Source organism: Marmota monax, unplaced genomic scaffold, assembly GCF_021218885.2.
Source record: "Marmota monax isolate L192 unplaced genomic scaffold, Marmota_monax_Labrador192_F-V1.1 WCK01_AAM20220418_F8-fsc00101, whole genome shotgun sequence".
In the NCBI taxonomy this organism is placed as follows: domain Eukaryota; kingdom Metazoa; phylum Chordata; class Mammalia; order Rodentia; family Sciuridae; genus Marmota; species Marmota monax.
In genome coordinates, this window is record NW_026692786.1 from 1,688,265 (window position 1) to 1,714,588 (window position 26,324).

Below are 26,324 nucleotides of genomic sequence, written 5' to 3' on the forward strand. Positions count from 1 at the left end.
TCCTTTGTGGCATCTTTATTTTCCTGCTTATGATGTAAACACAGGTCAGAAAAATCGGCTGCACTGAAGCACTTCAGCAAAGTGGAAAAGAGGGAGAGTGGACAAGGAAAGGGCAGGATGGCAATTCCAGACTGGCTTCCCCCAGGGGGTGTGTGGCCCAAGTCTTCAACCAGAGGTTGCCCTGGACAGGGAGGGGCAGGACCATGCAGCGCAGACTCTGGCAAGGTGGGACAAGAAGGACCAGTCACAACAGGAACTGTAGCTGAGTTTATTCAGTTTTGGCATCACGCTGGTGTTTGATGAAGCTGATTAATCCATTGGTGGACGAATCGTGAGAAGTCACCTCAGCGCTACCCTCAAGCTCAGGCTCAATTTTCTTAGCCAACTGTTTTCCCAGCTCCACTCTGCCAGGAAGGGGAGGAAGAAGGGGATAAGGAAGGCTCCAGTGTTGCTACTAAATCTTCAAGCCAACCCACAGACATCCCCCACCCTCCTGAGTAAGCAACTCACCCCCACTGGTCAAAGCTGTTGATGTCCCAGATGATACCCTGAACGAAGATCTTATGCTCATAGAGGGCTGCAGGAGTGGCAGACAGGCATGTTAGGGATCCCCCATCCTTGTCCAACTGACCCCAAGTTAATACCTTCCTCTACTCACCGATCAAGGCTCCAAGAATGAATGGAGTGAGCTTGGTGAACACAATAGAGTTGGTTGGTCGATTTCCTTCAAAAACCTTCAGAAAACACCAAGAAATATCCCCAGGTTAATCCTGACCCCCAAACTCCTACAGAAGGAGAATATCCTGCCTCAGAGGACAGATCCTCCCATTCCATAGGACAACCCAAACACACTATGAACCCCTACCCTGGCCCTACGACTTCATCCCTCCAGCTCTGGCATGCTGCTCCCAAACCAACTTCAGGAGCAGTGCTGACCTTGTGTGGCAACAGCTTCTCAATGTCCTCTGCACTCTTTCCTGCAGCCTGGAGCTCCTTCCGGGCCTCCTCGGTTGATTTCCCCTTCATCAGCGCCTCAGTCTGGGCTAAGAAGTTGGCTAGGAGGATCTGATAAGAAAGACAGCCAGTTACACTGGAAAAGACTACTGGAGTCTCAGGCCAAGGAGCAAGGCTGCCTGGCACTTCTCCGTTGAGGTTAGTTCCAGCTGAGTGAGTCACCCACTCAGGATTCACTTTTTCACTTCCTCCTTGAAGACAGGAAGGATAGAAGGCACATCCGATGACACCAGAGGGTAGGTAACAATGCTGACTGCTCTTTAAGGAATATGTACCACTTGCCAAGGACCCTCCTCTAACAATTTTGCCAATATCTATCCTTTAAGACCCTCAGAGGGAGAGGCTTCACCCCTCTTTTCTACCTGAACCTCAGTTTTCTCTGAAACAGCGCTAGATCACAGAACTCCAGAGCAGAAGAATTGGAATTCAAATCCTAGGTCACTGACTCTAGAGCTTGTGCCTGGAGTAACCCTATGCCACTCCACATGCCAAAGACAAGGCACAATAAATCCTCTTCAGGGACTTTGTTAGATTCAATTGAATGGTCTTCCCATTTGCTGCCGAGATAGGCAAGATCTTGGCTCCAGGATCTTTGTCCTTTGCTGTTAGGCCTGTGCATTTCATGTTATAATATATTACAAAAGGGATTTTACACATGGAAGTAAGGTTACAGACCTTAAAAAGGGGAGACTGGGCTGGGAGTATGGCTCAGTGGAAAAGTGCTTGCTTAGTATGTGAAAGGCTCCTGGTTCGATTCCCAGCACTGCACACACACCAAAAAGATAGACTAGCCAGGCATGGTGGCTTATGCCTATAATTCCAGCTACTCGAGAAACCTGGCTCAAAATAAAATTTTAAAAAGGGATGTAGTTCAGTATGCAGTGTTATGGGTTCAATCCCCAGCACACACGCACACACGTGCACACAGACAAAACAACAAAAAAAAGGGCAGGTACCTGTCACTGCCAGTGCTGAAATGAAGAGAGCCATGAGCCAGGGAAAGTGGTGGCTTCTAGAAGCTGAGAATGACTATTAGGCAACAGCAAGGAACCTAAACCTCTGACCCACCATCACATAGAAATACAACTTGAATGAGCAAGCACTTTCCCTGCCTCCAGAAGGGAATGCAGCTTTGGGAACACTTGATTTCAGCCCATGAACCTTTACTAAGCAGAGACCCAACAGAGCCTGCTGGATTTCTGATCCATGGAAGTGAGAAGATAATAAATGGTGCTGTTTTAAACCACTTGCCATGGCAGTGATAGAAAATTAATATAACTGCTGATCAAAGCCAGGTCTTCAGAGGTCTAGGTGTAATGTGAGCCTGAGAAAGCAGTGAGGAGGGTCCTCATGGGATTCTTACCTTGTGATGCAAACCCTTTCGTATTGGGTGCTGGGTCTGGACCGGGATGAGGAAGTCACAGGGTATCATCTTGGTGCCTGTGAAGAGCACTGTGGTCAACCACGCAACCCCAGCCCACGGGAGCTACCCACTCGGCCTACAGGAGAATACCAGCTTAAGTGCACAGTCTCAGCTGTCATGACCCTGCCCTTCCCCAGCACCACCACTGCTGCCCAGGCCAGAGTGGACCCTACCTTGGTGGATGAGCTGGTAGAACGCATGCTGGCCATTGGTCCCTGGCTCTCCCCATACAATGGGGCCTGTCTGGTGGTCCACACGGGCGCCGGACTTGGTGATGTACTTCCCATTGGACTCCATGTCACCCTGGAATGCAGACATTTTTGCTCCTTTGTGCACTATGCTACAAGTCCTGCCTGAGACACCCCAGCCCTATGAGGAACCCTTGCAAATGTGTGTCACAGGCTGATAAGCTTTCTGGTCTAGACTACTTTGCAGAAAGGAGCTGAGCAGCTGCCAGGAAGGGAAGGAAAGAGTGAGGGAGTGTGGCAGGGCAGGGGGCTGGGCCGACACAAATGTCTCTGGCCACTCAGACCAGGAGAAGATGGTTTCTGGAGAGAGGGGGAGGACTCCTCTAAAAACAATATTTGGGGCTAGATATGTAGCTCAGTGGTACAGCACCTGATTAGTAGGCATGAGGCCTTGGGTTTAATCTCCAGCACCAATAATAATAATAAATCAAATTATAGCCACAAAATATTCAATTGATTTTTTTGAGAGAACCAAACTGGGATCTAGAGTGTATAGTCTTTGAGGGCTGCCACCTCAGGGAGACACTGGGCTTTGAGCACCCACCTGGACCCTGGTGATGGCAATCCTTACTCAGGAAGCTGGGACTGGGCAGCCTTAGCTCTACTTCAGTGGCAGGATTCATTTTTAGGTGTTGGCAAGTTTGCTGATTCTGTCCCATGGAGCCCAAGGACAACAAGGCAGGGACCAGGTCTATATTAAATAAAGTAGGTAAGGACTTTCTAGAACAGAATCTAAGAGAGGCGGTGCTTGATCTAGAGTGGGACAGAGGTCCATGTAACCCGAAGAGGCAAGCTACGCAGGCCATGAGGGTCAAGGCTCCCAGCCTCACCCTATGGCGGTCACACCAAGTGAGATTCAAGAAGGAAGTGATCCCATCTGTGACACATGCCAGGTCAAGCCAGGGCACCATGAGAGCCAGTCATCATGTTCCTCCCACATAGTCAAACTCAACAGACACTTGGAGGTGGCACAAGTCCTGGTCACCAAGGTGCATGCTTGAGGGTAAGGGGCAGAGCTCCTGGAGGAGCTGAAACTTGGGCCTCTGGACTTCCCAGGTGCCAATAAGCCCTTCTAGCGCCAAGGCCTGACCTAGCGAACTGGTACCTGTTGGAAGTAGGCAGCAAAACGGTGCAGGTACTGGTCATAGGGCAGCAGGGCGTGCGTCTCACAGCCAAAGCAGTTGATGTACCAGATCCCCAGCAGAGCCAGCAGGACAGGGGCATTCTTCTCCAAAGGTGTTGTGCGGAAGTGCTGGTCCTGAAACAGGAGTAGGTGGAGTGGGAGCTGAGCAGCTGCCAGGAAGGGAAGGAAGGAGGGAGTGCGGCAGGGCGGGGGCTGGGCCGACACAAAGGTCTCTGGCCACTCAGCACTCACCATCCAGTGAGCCCCCGAGAGCAGCTGCTCGAAGTTCTCAAAACCTATGACACAAAAGCAGTGTCAACAGAAATGGCCACACCCTGTGTCCTCTGGGCAGTGGGCACAGCTTCTTCTGGAACCAGAAAAGGCTGAATGTGGAGCCAGAAGAAACAGGATCTGAGAGAACTGGCGCCTGCAGAAAGCCTCTCTGTTCAGAGTTGGCCCCAATGCAAAGCTGGATCTAATTCCAGCTGGGGACTGAGAACAGCACCGCAGCTGGGAGGGGCAGGAAGAAAGGCCAACCTGCGACCCCCAAAAGAAAACCTGGGCTGAGGTGGGCATGGCTGCGCGTGCCTATAATCCCAGCAACTTGGGAGGCTGAGGCAGGGGGATTCCAAGTTCAAAGCCAGCCTCAACAACTTGGTAAGACCCTAAGCAATCAGAGAGACCCTATCTCAAAATAAAAAAGGGCTGGGGATGTGGCTCAGTGGTTGCATGCCCTGGGGTTCAACTTCTGCCAGATCTTAAAGAAATGTTCCAGTCAAGAGCAGAGGCCAGCAGCCTTCGGTGACAGCAAGGGGTTCCTCCCCTGAGAGGGCTGCAAGACAGAAACACACACTCACCCACGTGCAGGGCAATGGAGAGTCCAATGGCTGACCACAGCGAGTAGCGTCCGCCTACCCACTAGGAGAGACAGGAAAAGGTGCTGAGGAAAGGCCAGCACACCCCGCCCCCCTCCCTCCTGCCATCAACTTGTCCCTGGAGAGCACTGCTCTTCCACAGGTGCAGATCAGAGGACCTGGGCCCAACCCACCTCAGGCAAGCTAGATAGCAGGCCGGGCGCTGGCGACTCTCTGGGCTGACAACAAGGCAGACTACACGTGGGACTGACCAGAACCACAGACTCAATGCAGACCTTACCATGCTGGCCTCGTCTCCGGCAGACCCAGAGCCTCATTCCTGTGCCTAGCCCACCTCAGATACTGACAGACAGAGACACATACCTGTGCCAGCCCTCACTTCTTTGGAAGTCAACAGACCCAGGGCCTCATACCTGTGCCAGCCCCAAATCCTCAGATAGTGGCAGACCCAGGGCCTCATACCTATGGCCTCACCTCCTCAGACACTGACATAGAGCATCTCCTACCTGTGCCAGCCCCACCTCCTCAGATAGTGGCAGACCCAGGGCCTCGTACCTGTGCCTACCCTGCCTCCTTGGACACTGACAGACCCATGGCCTCATACCTGTGCCAACTCCACCTCCTCAGATAGTGGCAGACCCAGGGCCTCATACCTGGGGCTCACCTTAGACACTGATGGATCCATGGCCTCCTACCTGTGCCAGCCCCAACTCCTCAGACAGTGGCAGACCCATGGTCTCGTACCTGTGCCTACCCTGCCTCTGGGACACTGACAGACCAGAGCCTCATACCTGTGTCGAGTCTCACTTCCTTGGTTACTGGCAGACCAGGTGCTCATACCTGTGCTTAACCCACCTCTTTGGACACTGACGGATCCAGAGCCTCATACCTGTGCCAGGACCCACCTCCTCAGATACGGCAGACCCAGAGTCTCATACCTGTACTGGGTCCTGTCTCCTCAGCCCCTGACAGATCCAGAGCCTTAGACCCGTGCCTACCCTACCTCTTAGATACTGATGGATTCAGAATCTCCTACCTGTGCCAGGGCCCAGGTCAGCACCACACACCAGTGCCCAGGTACACTTCCTTGGACAATGAAAAACGTGGCATTGCCTGGCCTTGCCTCCTTGGACAAAGACACAGATCTTGTACCTCCTATCAGGTTTCAGCAGGGCCTCCTCAGCCACTGGAAGGACCAGAGCTTCATACCTGTGCTGCCCAAACCCACCTCCATAAACCTGACCCCAGGCTTCATACCTGTGCCAGGCCCTGCCTCCTCAGATGAACAGGCTCAGAGCCTGATACCTGTGTCTGGACATGCTCCCTCTGATAGTGACAGCACCAGAACCTCCTACCTGTGCCTCACCCTGCCTCCCAGGACACGGGCCCAGTGGCTCATACCTGGGATCTTCTCAACCTCAGCTCTAAGACACACCTACACCTACCATTCACACTGAGACTTCTGATGCCACACCTGTGTGCTCCTTGTGGTATCTCTGAACTCCATGCATATCTTCCCAACACCTACCACATTCCTACCACAGGCAGCGCAAATAGACCAGTGGGGGAAGAATGAAGTAAGTGAAATAATCATGCCAATAAATGTGAAACTGAATAACAAGTGTTTGGGAGAACGTGAATATGGTAATATGGTACCAAGACCAGTTATAAAAGGAATCTGCCAGGAGCTTGAGCCTAGATCTGAAGAGCAGGCATTATTCGGAGGAACACTGGAGAAGCATAGAACAGCATATGCAAAGGTCCTGTGGCAAGAGCCACCCAACAGTGAGAGAATTAAGCCTTACAGAGCAACGTCACTTCTCAATTCCTTCAGGGATGGTCCAAGGCTGCAACCCCATTATATGCAAAGGAGAGGCTTTTGCACAGAAATCCAATAGATGTTTTGTCTGGAAGCCCACTAAGGCAAGCTGGGTAAGAAGAAGCAAAGCACAAGACAGACCATGAATGAAAGAGTGAGAACCCAAGGGCTGAAGCTGAGAGACAAGGCTGGAGTACTGGAGCCTGTGGGTGAGGTGAGAATAGAAGCAGGGAAACCACCAAGGAGCCGCAGTGTTGGTCCAGACATTCTGGACTCGGGAGCGGAGTCCTGATTCAGGGAGTTCAGTTAAATAGGATGCATCAGAAGAATGAGAGAAGGACGGCCCAGAGACTGCTGGCTTGAGCAGAGAGTACAGTGGGGTCCTTCACCTGGAAAGGGTCTGGGTTTTGGGGGTCAGCTTATATCTGATGGACACAGTTGCAGACCACACCACGTTTGACACTGCCTTTCAGATCCTGCCTAACACATTCATTTCTAGAAACAAGGGGAGCAGCTCTCTGGTGAATCCAGGCTCTGACCTTGGCTGAGATCTGATCCTCAGATTTCACCTCAGGAAAAGCCCAGCGACGACATATCTGACCTGAGCCTCTGAGCCTTCCAACTGCAGACTGGAGTCTCTAGACCTTACCTTTACCTGCAGTAGGCTCCCAAAGCATACCTGACACATGCAGCATCTCAGTCAGCTCCAAGTCTGGGTCTCACCTGCCTCTGTTCACCACACCTTACCTTATCCAGCCAGATATAGCCCTACATTTTTCCTCACTTTGGCAACTCAGACCTTAGGGCAACAAGAAAGTGATGGCACAGACCACACCCTAGACAGGTTACAGGTCCTCAGGCCTCTGCAGTAACCTGATCTCTGCCTGTCACACTTGTCCAGGGATAGCTGACCTGGCTCAGGGCATTCTACGTCTCCAACCTGACCCTACCTCTCCCACCTCAGGATTTCTGAGACCTCATCAGACAGACCTAGATACATACACCTATGATGACTATGTTTTTCTGACCTAACTGTGCCAGATCCTACCACGGATGGTCCCAACTATATCTGACACTCCTCCTCAGGCCTGGCCAACCACACCAATTATGCACTTCTGGGTGAGGCCCCGCCTTCTCTACTTTATCTCTTCATGGCTGGGGTGCCTTTGCATCTGAATCCAAGTGGAAAGAACCCACATAAGACCATACTTTTCCCATACTGACCCTGATCCACAGACTAACAAAGCCAGATAAGCCTCGGAGACCCAGCTCTGCCCACCTGTGTTCAACTCCAGCACCGTACAATGTAGGCTGGTATACCTGCCAGAGCCTGGCTCCAGACACTGCAGCTGGTAATACAGGTTTCACCTAACTGTCTGTGACTAACCTTGACCTCTCCAACTCAAATGCAGACCCAGATCCACTGCTTGGAGCCCAACACAGATTCTCTTCACCCCTTTCCTGGAGATCAAGCTCTATTTACATAGGCCTGACCCAGTAGTCTCTCTCTTTTTTTTGAGAGAGAGAGAGAATTTTAATATTTATTTATTTATTTTTTAGTTTTCGGCGGACACAACATCCCCGTTTGTATGTGGTGCTGAGGATCGAACCCGGGCCACACGCATGCCAGGCGAGCACGCTACCGCTTGAGCCACATCCCCAGCCCTGACCCAGTAGCCTCTATCCCACCTGGCTCAGCTTTTCATGTCTCACAGAAAAATCCAACACTACCAACCTCAGCTTAACCTCAGCATTAGCAACCTCACCAAGGAGTCTCAGAACCCCCATAGTGCCACAGACTCACATGAGAGATGTTTATCTATCACTGGTGGCTAAACCATGCTCCTTAAAGCCAGAACCATGCCCCAAGAACTTCACCTGCAAGACTCATGGTATACCTACCCATGTCTCATTTAAGGCCTGCAGACCTCTTGTGAGACCCACAGTGCTTTGCCTACTCTATAGACTCCAGTGCCGTGAGCCTGACCTGAGAGGCTATGCTGCCTCCGTAAGTTGATTCTTTAGGCTGTACCACAGAGAAGCAGGTCTATACACTTTTGCCTGAATCCAAGTTCTTAAAGAGCCAACCTATGCTTGACCTTGGCTCTTTGGACCATGATTTCTGCCTACCTGTGCTTGACCTTAGGTTCTTAAATTATACTTGAGCCAGCTCCACCTACCTTTGGCTTGCCCTTGGCTCCTCTGCTCTCACCTGGTCAGCTCTGTCTACTTGGCTTTGACCCTGGCTTCTAGACTGTATTTGGTAGGTCTACCTATGCTCCACTGTGGGTCCTCAAACCATACCTGGAAGGCTATTGAACTGTGCTTGATATTGTCATCAAACCCCATCTAGTCAGGCAGTTCAAACTACTTGTGCTGGAGCCTGGCTCCTCAGACTGCACCTGAGAGCCCAGTTTTACCCACTTACATATGACACTGGTTCTTTAGACCATTCCTGGAAGGTCATCCTCTACCTACCTGTACATGACCCTGGCTCTTCCGACCACACCCGGCAGGCCATCTCTACCCATCTGAGCGTAGCCCTGGGTCCTCACACTGTAACTGGCAGGCCATCTCTACCTGACCCTGATGGACACACAGATCACACACAGATGGACAGCTCCACCTACCAAGCCTGACCGTGTTTCTTCAGGCACAAGAACCAGGTATACATACCTTTGCCTAAATCCAGCTCGTGAAAGAGCAACTCTACCTACCTGCGTTCAACCCTAAATCCTCAGGCCTCAAGACCACATCTGGAAGGCCAGCTCTGCCTACCTGCCTCTGGGGCTGGCTCCTCAGACCACATGTAGTAGGCCAGCTCTGCCTACCTGTTCTTGACCCTAGTTCTTCCGACCACACCTGGAGGGCCAGCTCTACCTACCTGTGCTTGACCCTGGCTCATGCACTGCACTTGGTAGGCCAGCTCTACCTACCTATGCTCAATCACGGCTCCTCAAAGCACACCTGGAATACCAGGTCCACTTACCTGTGTCTTACCTCTAGTCCTCAGACAACACCTGGTGAGCCAATTCTACCTACCTTACAGGACCCTGGTTCTTCAGACTATACCTGGAAAGCAGCTCTACCTACTTGTATAAGACTCTGGTTCTTCAGACCACGCCTGATAGACCTGAGCCTACCCATGCTTGATGCTGGCTCCTCAGACTGTACCTTGAGGGCCAGTTCTGCCTACCTGTACCTTATACCTCTGCTGCTCATTCGTCATCCAACACATTCAGTTCTTCCTACCCAGGTTTCACTTTAACTTCTTAGATCTGAACAGCTATGCGCAATTTAAAAAACCTGGCCCCCAACAGATTTTACCTGACAAACCCTGCTCTACCCACCTGCTTAACTCATGTTCTTCAGATCCAACAGACCCAAAGATACAAACCTGTGCATTAGATACAGACTCCTTAGACCTTACCCAAGAAGGGAAGTTCCTCCCCTGCCAAGAGGTAAAGTTCTACCTGAGAGAGCCAGAACTACTTACTGGTGCCAGATCCTGGCTCTTCAGACCACACCTGGCAGGCACTCCTCATATCTCACCTGAGAGGCCTAACTCTGCCTATATTCCTTTCATTTCCTCAGACATCATCTAAAGAACCCTATTCGTTATCCATGAGCCTTACCCTGGCTCCTCAAGCCCCACCTGAAAAATTGACTCTACCGACTAGGGGACAACCTCAACTGTGACAGATTTTAATGAATCTAATTAGTCACGGCTTTCCAGGTCCATCTACCTGTGCTTGCCCTATTATCTGACAAACTCTACCCACAATGCCTGACCCAGCTCCTCAAAAACTAGGATACAAACTCGGACCTGACCTCCGCAGTTTAGACATTTCTTTGAGACCCAAAGTACAAAACTGGGCCTCACCTCAACTCTTCAAACCTCACCTGCCACCTGCTCTACATACCCGGGCCAGACCCAGGCTTCATACACTTTACAGACGGATGCTGTTTTCTGACCCTCTGCATTTGCCTGATGCCATCTCTTCAGTCTTATCCCAGGGAACCTTGAAGCACCCACTTGTGCATCTCCAGAGCTTTCAGATGTCACCACAGGTCACAGTTATGACCTGGACCCAATCATGGATTTTTGTCATCACTTGTCAGACTCAGTTCAACCTACCCAAGCCTATTTTTAGTTCCAGTGTCCATACCCAAGCAATCCAGTTCTACCTACATGTGCCTAATCTGGCTCCTTAGGCCTCCCCTAAGAAACCCAATCATACATATCTTTGTATAATTCTTCCAGCTCCCAAGAGCTCAGACATGTTTCCACACCTGGCATTCTCCACTATATATACCAAACCTGCACAGACACTCCTGGACTTGTTAAGGACCTTCAGCAGGCTCTCTATATCCTGAGCTCTGCCCATCATACCTGATTAAAATGCTGGAACCAGGGGGCTGGCCTGTGTTTGCATAATTGTGAAATCTAAACACCTCATATCAATGTCCACCACCTGGACATTCTAGATGACCTGCTACCTGATCCTCACTTTGCAGAACAAGTCAGAAAGACCCCAGTGTATACTACATAGATCTAGCCCTCTTCCCTCAGGGCTGGGTTTAAGTACCTGTACGTGACTGACTCCTCAGACCTTGCTTGATAGGATCACTCTCTAAATACCTGAATATCCTCCAGAATTCATGGACCTCACCTGTATCTTTCCTTGTCCTGGTTCCTTCTCTAAACTCACCTATACCTATCCTGGCTCCTCTTCAGACCTCACTTAGTTCTACTGTGTGTGCTGACTCAAGCTGAGCCCTGAGAGACTCCACAGTTTACCACCATACTTATGCCTCTGCCTGATTCCAACCCAAGGCTGCCCCAAGGCAGACCCCAGCAGACTGGGTCTTACCACTCATACGTACCTCTACTGGACTGGACTCTTCTGATCTCATCTCATAGCCAGTGCTATAACCCTCTGCCTTACCCGATGCCTCAAACAGGCCTGAGAGACCTGTTTTAGAAAATTTACCCGTTTTTGCCTCTGGGACTCTCAGACTTTATCTTCTCGATTCAGCAATATCCACACTAATCCCAACTACAGCAGGTATGTGTTATGTCTAGTCTGGGCCAGGAGGCCTCCACTGTGCCCACCTTGGCATAACTAGTTGGTTCCATGTTTTCCTATTCAACTGCATTCCTAGGCCTTCCCTGTAAGACCCATCCCTCTCCATAAGTCAAACTTCAAACTCTCATCTGTGTATACTGAGCACTTATAGACAACGAAACCCTGTTCTTCTGGGCTCCTCAGCTAGCAGAAGCACCCACACATCCCTGCCCACCACCTGCTCAGATGCCAAATCCCAGGGAGGAGGTGGGAGGTGCTCCCCTCCTTTATCAGGCATGCAACATTGGTTAGAAGCTGCACAGTCTCTCAACCAGGGTTCCTCATCTGAGCCACAGGATGCAGAAAATGATTTGAGTGACTTCTCAATTCTTCCAAGGATGGTAAATAACTAGTCCCATTCTAGAAAGAAGTGAACTCATTATACACAGTGGATGGTCTAGGGCTTTGGGGCTTCATTCTCTTCCCAGACCCCAGTTGAAAAAGGCTCTTAGAAAACTGGCAAAATAAGATTATATCTGTGGATGCTGCCACCACGCTAAGAGCCTCCATGTCAAAGGCCAGTGTGAAAACACTCAAATGGGTGATGCCCCTTTGGGTGTGACTGTCACAGCCATGTGTTAGAGCACCCCTCCTATGCCCAGCCATACCCACTGCATTCAGAGCCCACACCACACCCTGGGCAGCACCCTGCACCCCAAGCCTTCACAGCCCTTCTCACACCATGGCTGCAATCAGGCAAGCTGCAAGGAAGCTCCTATTCAATGCCTGACTCTAGTGCAGGTGTGCCCCCGTGACCACCTATCAAGGTTTGCAGTGCAAGCTGCCCAGGCACCACCTGCCCAGGCCCCTCCCCACCACTCCTCCAGCTGCTCCTGCAATTCCTGTTGCTCCTTTCCAAGCCTACTGGGGCCCACCTCCTGCCTCACCCTGCCCCTTGGCCTTTAAAGACTGTGGCTGCAACTTAGAGAAAGGTCATCACTGAGAATAACTCACAACCACAGCTCAATGAGGTGGGTGGAGGCAGCTCTGGTTACCCCACAGGGGGTGATATTGGCAAGCACAGGGGAGAGTTCAACCTGGCCTGCAGGCTTAGCTTGCCACAGTTCAAGTGGAGCCCTCAACTTAAGTGGGTGGCTCTTGCCCTACAAGTCTCTTTAAGGGCCTCTCTGCCTTTCTCAAATCTGGGCATGCAGCAGGAGCTCAATAAATGCTGATCTAACCTTACAGGCCCCTCATCTGTGGCTCAATGGCCATGGTTTGACACAGGACACATAATTGACCCAGCACAGGAAGTGCCTGTACTTACATCCCAGAACTCGAACATGTTTTGAGGGTCAATTCCAAACTCTTTCACTTTGGCCTGAAAATAGTAAAGGGAGAGAGGAAAAAGAGAGTATTTGTTAGCAGAATAAGAAAAGGAACATCAGGAAGGGAGGAGTTATGTCAGACAAGCTACAGAAGTGCCTCACCTTCTCCTAGCCCCACCTAGGGCAGGGTGAGACAGCCCAGGACCTGCCCACCCAGAGAGATGCCAGGGGACCTGCAAAGCCTCCTGCTGAGGGGGTCTGCCTACCTGATATAAAGTCCACATCCAGCTTGGCAACAGCTATCACCTAAGTCCCCTAGGACATCTGGGAACCTCAGCTTAGGGCTGGACCCTAAGCATCAGCAGAGGCCACCTCCCAGTCCAGGCTATGCTCAGCCTGGACAACTAACTGCCCAGTCCTTCCCAAATCTGGGAAGGTGCCTCCATTTCAGAGAGCCTGAATACTGTTTTTCAGGCATGTAGTCACCTGGGTTGGCAGGCCAGCAACCCCTTACCTGTTCCTCATAGAAGCCCTACCAATAGTCTGAGCCCTGTGTAAAGAAGGCAGATAAGACACTCTCTGGTTAGCTGACTTTGACCTATTCTGTCTACCCCTGTGGGCAGGTCAGTACTGGAGACGGAAGTAATTGTGGAGGTGATGGAGGAAGTCAAGAAGGCCTGAGTATGGTTCCCTGCTGTCATAGCTCAGCACAGCGTTGGCCCCCCCTCCACCCACTCAGGGTCCAGCAAGGTTTACAGGTGTTATACTTCCTAAGGCACACCTCACTCTGCCCTGCTGACCCTGCCTCCCTTACCTCATACAAGCTCAAGGCCAGACAAGCTATGAGAACTGTCAGGCAGGTGACCTGGGGTCTCATCCCAGCATCACTACCTCACACAATCACCAAGTGCAGCAAAAAGTCACACCCCGCCAGGTGCAATAATGCACATCTATAATCCCAGCAACTAGAGAGGCTAAGGTAGGAGAATTGCAAATTGGAGGCCAGCCTCAACTATTCGGCGAGACTGTTTCAAAATAAAAATAAAGTGGTCTGGGGATGTAGGTTAGTGGTAAAGTGCCTCTCTTTGAGTTCAATCCCCAGTACTGAAAAAAAGTTGGGGGAGTCAGGAGAGTGGAGGATAAATATTAAATTAAAAAAGTCACATCCCTTTACTGGGGCTTAAGTCTTTAGTGAGAAATGGGATGCATCCCCCACCCTCACCAGGCATTACACCCAGCATATTCCACTTGGGGAAATAGAAGGTGGCAGAGGCCATGGGAGATCATGAGTATGGAATATTCTGGATATCAGTCAGTCCTGGGAGAAGGACAAGGTTATCATGATCCCACTGACTGAATACCCTCCTTTGGGTCAGCAAAGACTGGATGGGAAATGTAATGAAGGCAAGGCTGGCCTGCGGCTCACGGGCAGTGAATCCTATCCCACCATCTGTGCCAAGATGCTCCAAACCTGTGAGTTAGTTGTAACTCAGCACATGTATTCCAAAAGGCCATGATCTTGCCGTGATCTGGGCTTTTCGAGGGAGGGAGCATAGAGGGCCACACAGGCACTTACCGTGTTGGTAGACAGGGCAACAAAGTGCTTCGCAACTGCAGAAGTCTACAAGAAACAGCCAGTTACATCAAACTATGCGAGAGGGGCAGTGATCCTCCCATCACTAGAGAAACCAGGGCCTGTGCTGGGGAATGACTAGTCCTAGTCCTTGGGTCTGAGGCTGCGGGAGGACCCTCTTATCAAGGTTAAGATCAAAATGGCAGAAGGGTCACAGGACAACATGCCTGTCTCACCTCACAGGCGTACAAAGCCCAAGAATGGGGCTGGGGATATAGCTCAGTTGGTAGAGTGCTTGCCTTGCATGCAAAGACCTGGGGTTCAATCCCCAGCACACCCCCCCCACACACACACAAAAAAAAAAAGCCCAAGAATGTCCCTCTTCTTTAAAAATGGATGTGGCCAGGAGCAGCAATAATCCCTCTGGGACAAAGGGCTTAAAGAAAGGGCCCGAAGCCAGTTAGAGCAGGTTCTGCCACATTTGGTGTGTCTGGGGGCTGACAAAGCCAAAGATGGACCAAAAAACAGGAAAGGCAGGTGCCAGAAAGGCTGCCTCCTGCTTCTAATTTAGGAGAAATAGGGCCACTCAAGTAGAAAGGCAGGCCTACCCAGGTCCTCCCAGCCTACACAGGGACCATCACCCCCATAAGGGGTCCCTACTACCCACTCACATCTTTAGCTGACGAGAGAAACCACTCCTTCGCTGTTTCTGCATTTGTAATGGTCTCCTGGGTGGTAAAGGTCTGCAATAAAAGAGTACAACAGTCAGCCTCCAGGCTCAGCAGCAGAAGCCACACAGGTGCCCATTTGTCATAAGTAGTAGTATTTGCAAGTCAGTGACAATCCCCATATCTGCTAACCCACACACTGACTGGTAGCTGTGCCTGAGGCAGAGGCCTGGAGGTACATCATCTTGTAATTCCAGCACTTTGCAACCAGCAGAGGACCCTAGGCAATGCCACAGTCCCTACCCTAATCCTGCAAGTCAGTCAAAGGATGGGGCACCTCCTAGGGGATGAGCTGAGCCTGTCTAGCTAGGCTATATCTTAGAATTCTGATTCTTTTTTTTTTTTTTTTTTTTGGTACTTGGGATTGAACCCAGGGGCACTTAACCACTTAGCCACATTCCCAGCCCTTTTTTTGTTATTGTTGTTGTTGTTTTTTATAGATAGGGTCTCACTGAGTTGCTTAGGGCCTCACTAAGCTGCTGAGGCTGACTCTGAACTTGCAATCCTCCTGTCTCAATTTCCCAAGCTGCCAGAATACAGGCATGCGCCACCATTCCTGGCCTGATGAAACTCATATTTTATGTGCATTAAAGTGAGTACACAGGGCCCACAATGATGGCACATGCCAGTATCTCAGCTACTAAGGAGGTTGTGGCAGGAGGATGGCAAGTATGAGACTACTTTGGGTAATTTAGCAAACCCCTGTCTAAAAATAAAAAGGACTAGAGATGTAGCTCAGTGGTAGAGTGCCCTGGGTTCAATCCCAAGTACTGCAAAAAAAAAAAAAAGTGAATACACAGGGTATTAATGATAATAAACAAAACCCCAGTATTATCAGGGTGTGGCTCTAAGATTAAAAGGAATAAACATAAGACAGTAATCATAAGAAAGTACAGTCCTAGGTTGAGCACAGTTCCTGCAAAATGAATAGGTGTGACCTTATTTTTTTATTTTAATTTTTTAGTTCTTGGCGGACACAACATCTTTGTATGTGGTGCTGAGGATCGAACCTGGGCCGCACGCATGCCAGGCGAGAGCACTACCGCTTGAGCCACATCCCCAGCCCTAGGTGTGACCTTATGACAAAGGTTCATATTGATCAGCTGAGGCTTTTATTAAGGAAACTGTTTGCTGCCAAATGAGGAAACAGGCCCAGAGCAGCTGTGTTGACTGATCCACAAAGCACTGGCTCCCTCACAACCAGTCCTGTGGTTCCAATGCCCACGGCGATAGTAGAACATCCATACCCTCCCCATACCACTGATGCCCTTACCTTGGATGCGATGATAAACAGGGAGGACTCAGGGTTCAGGCTGGCTAGGGTTTTGGCAATGTGGGTCCCATCAATGTTGGAGACAAACCAGACCCGGGGACCTCCTGAAGAGTACGGCTTAAGGGCTTCAGTGACCATAAGAGGCCCCTGTAAAGAGTCATAGCATCAGAAAGCAAGACTCCAGGACACAGGTCCCATAAATGGAGAAACCAAAGCCCTGGAAAGAACTAATAGTTCCCAACCCTCACCCCATCCCAAGGTAGTCTTTTCCTCACCAGGTCTGAGCCTCCAATGCCAATGTTGATGACATCTGTGATGGACTTGCCCGTGTACCCCTTCCAGTTGCCACTGCGGACACGCTGGCACAGAGCAGAGAAGATGTGATCAGCCTTTCACTGCCATATAACTTACTGCTCAAAAACATCATTACTGTACGCCTGTAATCTCAGTGACTCAGGAGGCTGAGGTAGGAGGATTACAAGTTGAAGGCCAGCCTCAGCATTTCAATGAGGCCCTAAGCAACTTAGTGAGACCCTGTCTTAAAAAAAAGGGGGGACTGGAGGCTGGGGATATAGTTCAGTGGTTAAGCACCTCTGGGTTCAATTAAAAAAAAAAAGTCATTACTCCTCTATCCTTAAACCTCAATTCCAACTTTCAGGGTGTCATAGGAGCTTCTTAAAACCACAGTGGTAGATCCCTACCATACTACACTGCATTTCCTCATTTAAAAAGGAAATGCAGTGATCACATCCTCGCCTCACAGTAATGCTATCAAAATTTGCAAAAAAAAAAGAGTAAAGTTTCAGCAGAAACTAACATCAGAGACCAGATGAAATGCCAACTATCATGACCAGGGACAGAAATATAAGAAATTCAGCCAACTTCCAAATGGACCTACAAATGATTCTTTCCCCTGGTATTCATAACCCTGAATAGCTACCCCCTGTGCTGACCTGTGCACCTATTGAAATACTATGAAAATGATGGAATGTGACTGAGAAGCTTTGTCATATAAAAGAACATGCAGCCTGTGCTGGGCACAGTGGCACATGCCTATAATCCCAGCAACTTGGAAGGCGAGGCAAAAGGATCATAAGTTGGAGGCCAGTCTGGTGAATTCAAGGAAACCCAGCCTTGAAATAAAAAATAAAAAGGGTCAGGGGGCTGGGGTTGTGGCTCAGAGGTAGGGCACTTGCCTAGCATGTGTGAGGCACTGGGTTCGATCCTTAGCACCACATAAAAAAATAAAGATATTAAAAAAAAATGTGGGCTGGGTTTTAGCTCAGTGGTAGAGCACTTGCCTAGCATGTATGAAGCACTGGGTTCGATTCTCAGCACCGCATATAAATAAATAAATAAAATAAAGGTCCATTGACAACTAAACAAAGAGGCCAGGGATGTAGCTCATTGGTAGAACACCCTTGGGTTGGACTCCTAGAACTGCAAAAAAAATAAATAAAAGACTTCTTAGAGGCTTAATGGTATTATTTCTGTGGGCTCAAAAGCAAAAGTAAAAAAAGGACTCATGTTGAAAAAATTTGTGGGTATGGATTTTACTTAATGAAATGAGGCTTTCCTTCAATAAGCTTCATAGGAGACCCACAAAATTTTTAAAATAACTGAATTTTCTGAAATGATATCTGCTTGAACTGAAAGGGATAGAGTAGGAAAGGAATATCTGTATTTCCAGACAGTAAGTAGTCTGATAAAACTATGCAGTTGCAAACACAGGCTACCTTTCAACTAAGGGAAATGAGTGCAAGAAAAGCCAAGAGCCTTGAGAAATTATGCCCAGGCCTCGAATCTTAACCAGTAAATTGCCAACACGTCCTGTTAAGATTTCAGAATTGCCATGGACCAGTGTGGTTTGCATGCCTTCCTTCCCCCACCTCGCTCCCCCCTTAAAGTCATTATCCTATCTCACCACTGTTGGTTGGGTGATATGAGAGAACGACAGCTTGTCTAATCCACCTGTCCAGACCAAAAGGAAATACACTGAAGGTACACTTGAGGAAATGCAGGTATTACTATGCCTGTACCTGACAATGAGGTTTGGACTTAGATGATAAAGTAATGGAATACAGCCTTAGGAGAAACTGAGTGGGGTATTTTGGACAAAGAAGGAATATGAATCATGGAGAGCCAGAGGCTGCTTTTAGCAGCCAACTTCCAAGATGATTTAACAGTGATCCCTGCTGCCTCCTGGCATCTATGCTTGTACAGTACCCTCTAAGGATGACCAGAGCTGATCTGTACAATCAATAAGATATTACAGAAATTAAAGAATGTGATTTTTCCTTTTTTTTTGTATTGGGGATTGAACTGAGCCACATCCCCAGCCCTATTTTGTATTTTATTTAGAGACAAGGTCTCGCTAAGTTGCCTCGCAGTTGCTGGGGCTGGCTTTGAACCCACGATTCTCCTGTCTCGGCCTTCCAAGCTGCTGGGATTACAGGCCTGTGCCACCGTGCCTACAATAACGTGATTTCTGATACTAGGTCACAAAAGACCTCAAGGAACTCTTCCTGTTCTCTGTTGAGTTTGCTCACTCTGGGAGAAATCAGCTGCCTTATCTAAGGACTCTCAAATTCTGAGTGGAAGTCCATATGGTGTGCAACTGAAGCCCTCTAAAAGCCAAAAACAACTGCTAAATTAGCCATCTTTAGAGCAGATCCTCTACCCTCAAGCCTTCAGATGACTGCAACCTCAGGCAACATCTTTTTTTTTTTTTTGTGGCGCTGGGGATTGAACCCAGGACCTTGTGCATGCGAGGCAAGCACTCTACCAACTGAGCTATATCCCCAGCCCTTTTTTTTTTTTTTTTAAATATTTTTTAGTTGTAGATGGACACAATACTCTTTGTTCCATTTACTTATTTTTATGAAGTGCTGAGGACCAAAACCAGTGCCCCACACATGCCAGGCAAGAGCTCTACCACTGAGCTACAACCCCAGCCCTCGGCCAACATCTTGACTACAGCCTTAAGAGAACTTAACCAGAACCACTCAAAAGTCCTGACCCAAAGAAATGTTGACTGTTATTTCTAGCTAAGTTCTCCAGTAATTTCCTACATATAAATAGAAAACTAGTATACGTGGTTTTCCCAAAGCCAGTAAAACCTAGCAAGTTTTTTTTTTCTCTTTAAATAAAAAACTAATCAACTGTCACAGGAAAACTTCTATAACTAAAAAAAAAAAAAATGCTGGTGCAGTGGTGCACACCTGTATCCTAGCTACCTGGGCAACACAAGACCCTGTCTCAAAATAAAAAAATCTGGATATAGCTCAGTAGTAAAGCGTCCCTGGGTTCAAACCTCCCTCCGCTACAAAAAAAGAAAGGAAGAAAGAAAAAAAAGTTGCTCAGCTTCTCAACCTTCAATATCACCATCACAGATTTGCATCATAAAAAAAAAAAAAAAAAAAATGCTGGGCATGGTGGCTTGGAGGCAAAGGCAGGAGGATCAGATTTCGAGTTCAAAGCCAGCCTCAGCAACTTTGCAAGGCCCTAAGCCAACTCAGTGAGTCCCTGTCTCTAAACAAAATACAAAAAGGGCTGGGATGTGGCTCAATGCTTAAGTACCCCTGAGCTCAATCCCCCAATACCAAAACAAAACAAACACCAGAGGGAAAAATGTTTATCTTTAATACAACTGCACACACTCTTTCTTTGACCGGTTGAGGCTTTATGACACACACACAAATTCTGTAACTTCCTTTTTCAACTTTTCAATATATCCTAAATAGCACAGCAGGTAAGTAAAGCCGTAGATCCTGAATCCCTAATGGTAGCTAGGACTGCAATACAGGAATATACACTGATTTTACTGATATGTCCTCTGACAAATGATATGAGTTGTTTGGTTTTTACTTTTATATTAATTTTTTTGTTTTAATTTTGTGGTTCTGGGGGTTGAACCCAGGGACTCATGTACCATAGGCTAGCACTCTACCCCTGAACTACATCTCTGACCCAATTTTTTTTTTTTTTAAATTAGATATGGTCCTTTACCCCAACACACTTATTTTTTTATGCGGTGCTGAGGATCAAATCCAAGGCCTCATGCATGTGAGGAAAGCGTTCTACCACTCAGCTACAACCCCAGCCTCTGGCCCTACTTTTTTTTTTTTTTAGTTTTCAATGGACCTTTATTTTATTCGTTCATACGAGGTGCTAAATATCGAACCCAGTGCCTCACACATGCTAGGCAAGCGCTCTACCATTGAGCCACAACCTCAGCCCCTGGCCCTGCTTTTTAATACATAATGACTAAACATTTATGGAATACAGCATGACATTTTAATGCATGTATAAAATGTGTAATGATGAAATCATGGTAAATTGTATGTCTATCACCTCATTTATCATTTCTTTGTGTTAAAAACATTCAAAATCCTCTCTTACTATTTTGAAATATGCAATTTGTTTTTGGGTTTTGCCATGATAATGAAGGTCACAGTGAACATCTTCACCCAGTGACTCGGGGGAACTTTTGAGAGCAACAGCCATAAAAAGTGTTCCTCCCTGTTGAAATGCCACTGTTCATTAGTGTTTGGAACTGTAAATACACTTCAGTCTGAGGTAGGTAATCCAGCAGTCAATTAAGAGAAGGCTGACTCCATTGTGGGAACTACAGTTTCTACTTTGTTGAACTCTTATACTGAATTTTAACAGTTTACTATCCCATTTTCTGCCCTGTGATTTTTTATTCAATGTTTTGCAGTATTTTGATTGAATGCTGGCTACATTGCTTTAGAATGCTCTTTTCTTATGAAGTGAGAAATAAATTGGTTTGAAATGACAAAAAAAGAGAGAGAGTGAGAGAGAGAGAGAGGGCTGTCCTGGAAACAAGCAACAAAGATGGCCAGTGCCAAGGGCACCAGGCTCCCAAACCATGTTAGCTCTGCCAATGATGACGACTGAAATGCCCTTCCCCACACAAAGTCACATGGCTGACCACCCTAAGGGACACTTGAGAATCCAGATCCCCATCAGGATGCCAGACCTTCCTCCCTCCAGGAAGTTCTAATTACGACTGATGCCAAGATCACCTCCTACTCCTGGCATCATTTTCAGATCTGAAAATGGCTCTTGGCCAAAGCAACCAGACTTTGACCAGTCACAGTGGGGGCCTCTGCTTTCAGGGATAAGCAGTGAATGATTGCAGTTGAGCAGATGATCATTCCCAGGGCACGCATAACCCATACAGACATGCACACACCCACACAGACCTCTAGCCATCACCCTTGTACTCCAGGCTTGAGGATCTGTGACCTTTGCAGAATCACTCCTGAAATAGATAACTGAGGCAACAGCATTGACCTGGGGAATTTAGCTGTTCTCTAAGGCAATCCCTACACCCCACATACAGGAAAAGGAGGAGACAAAGTTATATTTAATGGACACTAACCCAGGAACATCCCTAACATGATTCTTGAGTGGAAATAAGCTGCAGAAGGCCAGATAGAAAATGAATCTCTGTGTGTATGTGTATTACAAACATGTGATGATAGATGCTTCTCTGTGTGTGTGTGTTTATATGTGCTAGTATATATGCATAGGTACTTTGGGGAAAATTTCAGGAAAACATAACAGCTATCTTTGGAGAGTTGGCTGGGAGTGGGATCAGGACCTTTTAAATTTTTCCATCTGATTCTGGACTGGGAATAAGGTGATGTCACTAAAGAGGTTAGACAAGGTATCTCTTCCCTCCTGCACTATCCTATCTCAGGGATTTCATTTAACTTCAGGCCATTGCTACTGGATAGCTTATTCTGAGACCACAGATGTCTATAATTCAGGAAAGAGGCTGCCCCTAGCAGTGGATCCCCTCCAACCAGGCTCTGGGGAAATTCAAGCCATAGCAGAGACCCCAGGGTCAGCAACTGTACAGGCCACCCCTAGTTGCGGTTTCAGTGATGGCCTGAGTCCTGCCTCTAAGAAGAACAGTAGAGCTTCTAATAAGGACTCCCAGATCTCCAAATACATGCACATGTGTGGCCAAGGGCAAGTCCGGCCCAGCAGTTACTTACCTGGCAGAAAGATTTCATTTTTTCCAAAACCTTGTTGACCTCTGGCATCACATCCTTGCCATCCACCAAAATGGGTGTGTTTGAGCGGTTCCGAAGGGCCACATGCAGCACTGCCCGATCCTGGGGACGAGGGTCACAGTGTAAAGAACCCCTTCTATCTACACCCTAGGGAAGTAGGCTTCTAACTGAGCATGGTGTAGTATGGCCCAAGAGTTACCACTGGATGGCAGACCCTGAGGTGTCTTGGCACCATGGTCTTATTCTGGGAACTACTGTATGCTTATGGAATTAGGAGCTACCCCAGGACTCTGGAGAATGCAAAGCATGGGCTGCCCCCTTTGTGCTACAGTCAGAAACCAGTAGGGGACCAGGTATGGTAGTGTAGTCCCTATAATACCAGGGACTTGGGAGACAGGAGGACCACAAGTTCAAGGCCAATCTGGGCAATTTAGCAAGACCCTATCTCAAAATTAAATTTAAACAGGGCTGGGATGTAGTTTGGTGATGGAGTATCCCTGGGTTCAACCCCAGTACTGCAAGAAGAAGAGAAGGAAGAAGCAGTAGAAGAAAGGAGTCAGGGGGAACTGAACATGCTTAGGACAGGCCAGTGCTCAGTGTGTGAACAGTGAGAAAGGAAAGTGGTACAGAGTGAGCAAAGACAGAACGGTGACAACACAGGTCAGAGACACGCAATTAATGTCTTCAGTGAACCAGGGCTCATGAAGCCTAAAGTAACCTCATTCTTCTGATTAGAGTACTCTGTGTCTGCTGGCACCTTCTGAAGAGTGCCCTTAGCCCCCTGGATGTGGAGCAAGGCAAGTAATTCAAGCTTCCCTTACCAAGCAGCCTTATCAGTACCATCTGCCACAAACCAACCAGACCGTAAGTCTATGACAGGTGCCAGGCAGCTGGCTTGGTTAAAAGAGCAAAATGGCTCCATCCAGCTGAAGCCAGCAGGGGAGTCTTTGACAGAAACAGGTTTAAAGGATCCAGGTGGGCAGAAGAGTGGTGATCTCATGTGTTTGTGAGGGGCTCACTAAGACAGAGGGCTTCATGCTATCCCACATCCCACCTGCCCAACCCCTTTCCTCCCCACATTCCATAAGGAAACAGACCCCCAAAGGAAACCCTCTTTACCTGCAGGCTTCCTCACACTAGCCTAATAGTGCAAGATGGGCTTGTTTGAATCCCAGCTCTTCCTTTTCCAGCTATGACATCTTGGATTAGTGACTTAACCTCTCAACCTCAGACTCCTCATAGGACAGAGACTAAGTGCTCAAGAGTTTATTATGCCTCCAGGTTTCCACTGCAAGTCAGGAATAGGGTCCCCAAAGCCTGGCCTTACTGAGGGTTCCTATTGACTCCTATTGCTGAGGAGATTGAGGTCTTTTGTGATATGAAATTCTTGTCCTTAGTAAAACTTGCAGTAAAGATAAATCAGTTAAGTTCTCTAATAAAATGCCTGAGCAATCCTTGAGAAACTCCCTCCCTTCAGGGTTGAGAAGGTACCTCCCTGGGCTGACACTGAGAGCCATTCCAATTTGCTTACCAAATCCTTGTTGGTCTTAGAGAAGACACACCCCAAAGCCCTGCAACCAGCCCCCAAAAGAAACAGGACTTTAGGCCCCTCCTTAAGCAATAGCATTGCCTAAGAGAAGAGGTGAGGACACAGGGTGATGCTAACAGTCAGATGAACCCCAAAAGGGAAGGAAGAGGCCCCAGGGGGTATGTGGAATCTGGTATGCGGCTGCTCACCTCAGTGCTATTAATCTTCTCACCGTTGAACATGCTCTCACGGGCAGCCTCCACACCCCTGGACTTGGCCTGAGAAGAGAAAACACTGAGGTCTGGTCCTGCTCACAATGGCCACCACACGTCCAAGTCCCCAAGCACAAGGCATGGCACTGACTGCAATGGGGCTGACAGAAAACTACAGCCTGTCTCCCTCTCCCATCTGGAAAGAGGCTACTCAAACATCAGGCACTGGGTCCCCTAGAATGCTGCTCAGAACCTGAGCCAGGCCAGGCATTCAGAACCCAGCAGCACTGAGGCAGTTACTGAGGTCCATCAGGACCTGGAAGCTCCCCAGAGCTTAGCTCACCCACCACACAGGGTTCCCCAAACAACATTACCAGGTCCACCAGCATATGCATCACTTCCTCCGTCACAAGGTTCTTGGAGTAATCCACCAGAATGTGGCCATGGTTGGTGTTAAGAGTCAAGCTATAGAAAGATGCAGAAGCTACTGACCACACCCCTGGTGCCTCCCAGCCTGCCCCTGGATCAGAGCGAGGCAGGAGCTGTTTCCACCAGAAGAAACATCCTCCTTATGCCACAACCCCACAGGGCCCCTAGCTGCCCAGGACAGTGGGTGGTGTCTGTAACCTTCCTGCCCAGGCTAACTTGGAACAGCAGCAGCACACACCGAACCAAGATGCAGTCAGACCCTCGGCGTGGAGTCATGGCCTGGGAAGACGGGATACAACTGCTTTGCAGGGCCCAGGGAGACACCCCGCAACCCTGCAGACTTTCACTCTGTACCTCACCATCAGGGAGTTCCAGTCCTGGAGCCACAGGCAGTGTCCCATCCCTACCTTCTCCGCCGCCGCATCATCCGTGATCAGAGCAAGCTGGGACGCATTCCCACCCAAGATTTCCTCCCATACTCCTTCCCATTTCCAGGTCATTCCACAGGTCTCTGGCCTTAGCCTCTTCATCAGGAATTATGCCCCGACATCTCCACCACGGCCACTCCTGGCAAACCCCCGCCCAGGATGGCCACCCTGACCGCACTCCAAAGATGTCCTAAGCCTATTGAGGCCAGGACCAGGTGGAAGGGGGCAGCTCTTTCCCGCCTGTTGCGTCAGTGAAGCCCCTCCCCACCAGTGCCTCCGGAGTCCCCCCTAAAGAGCTGTGGGGGAGGGGGGAGAGGAAGGCGAGGTCCCCGTGGAGGGAGGCTGCGGAGGGGGCCGATGCTCCTCGTGACTAAGCAGGCCCCAGACTCCAGACCGGCGAACACGTTCCAAGGAGGCCTCAAGGGCAAAGTGCGATTTTGGCCTGGGCCCGGCTCGGTGGCCGGGGGTCCCTGGGGCCCTTGTCCAGGCCTCCTGGCCCCAGCCCCGCGCGCGCACCTGAAATGATTGAAGCGCTCCTTGTCGGCATCAAAAAGGCGGCGCAAGTTGAGGTCAGAACTGTTATCTTGGTGCCATTGCTGCAGCTTCTGGAATTGCGGGTTCCGGGTGAGAGCGGCCATGGCGGGACGAGAAGGGCACACCGACTGAGACGTGCACGGAGGAAGGAAACGGGAGCGGGCGGCGCGAAGGGAGCGAGCAGCGCCCCGCGGGGCGCAACAGCCTTTATGGCGCAGGCGCCGGGCCCCGCCCCGGCCCCGCGCCGCTCCCCGCCGCCCCGCCTCCCAGGCCCTCAGCCCCGGCCCTCTCCGCCCGCTGTGTGACCTTGGCGGCCGCGGCAGCAGCAGCTCTGGAGACTCAGCTGGGCCCTCCCCGCCACCGAGAGGCCTTCTGCGCCACCGTCCACTGGCCTCTGCCCGGAAGTAACTGGGGTCAGAGACTGATCTCCCTGTGCCTCGGTCAGCTTCATTCATTCTATAATTCCCTAGAACACCTTCCAGGTTCCAGGTGCTGTGGGTACTTGAGTACCAAATAGTTAAATAGAATATATTTTATGTCAGATGCTGTTAAGTGATATTGAGAAAAGGCAAGCTGAAAAGGATGCTGGGAATAGGGATTGCAATTTTAAATAAATGGTCAAAGCCAGGTGCAGTGGTGCACACTAATTCTCAGAGAATCAGGAGGCTGAGAT

At 49.3% G+C, this 26,324-nt stretch overlaps 1 protein-coding gene across 1 annotated transcript; it reads right to left on the reverse strand.

Annotated features, from left to right (window-relative positions):
- On the reverse strand, positions 1-25,862 carry Gpi (glucose-6-phosphate isomerase). The gene is made up of 18 exons (XM_046447912.1): positions 25,634-25,862; positions 24,635-24,725; positions 24,258-24,326; positions 22,503-22,622; positions 16,749-16,832; positions 16,474-16,620; positions 15,144-15,215; positions 14,476-14,520; positions 12,899-12,952; positions 4,666-4,726; positions 4,061-4,104; positions 3,791-3,943; positions 2,611-2,740; positions 2,378-2,454; positions 937-1,065; positions 659-734; positions 511-577; positions 1-404 (listed from the first exon to the last, which is right to left on the reverse strand). The coding sequence occupies exons 1-18, from the start codon at positions 25,753-25,755 to the stop codon at positions 269-271; spliced, it is 1,677 nt and encodes a 558-aa protein (XP_046303868.1). The 5' UTR covers positions 25,756-25,862; the 3' UTR covers positions 1-268.
- Positions 25,863-26,324: the final 462 nt, after the last annotated feature.

What these genes read in the sequence shown, in the direction of transcription:
- Gpi (XM_046447912.1), bottom strand. Translation starts at nt 25,755, where the DNA reads ATGGCCGCTCTCACCCGGAACCCGCAATTCCAGAAGCTGCAGCAATGG. An exon ending in AGAAGATTAATAGCACTGAG is followed by an intron (nt 22,623 to 24,257) that starts GTGAGCAGCCGC and finishes CCTCGTCCCCAG; the next exon opens with GATCGGGCAGTGCTGCATGT. An exon ending in CATTCTTGGAGCCTTGATCG is followed by an intron (nt 578 to 658) that starts GTGAGTAGAGGA and finishes CCACTCCTGCAG; the next exon opens with CCCTCTATGAGCATAAGATC.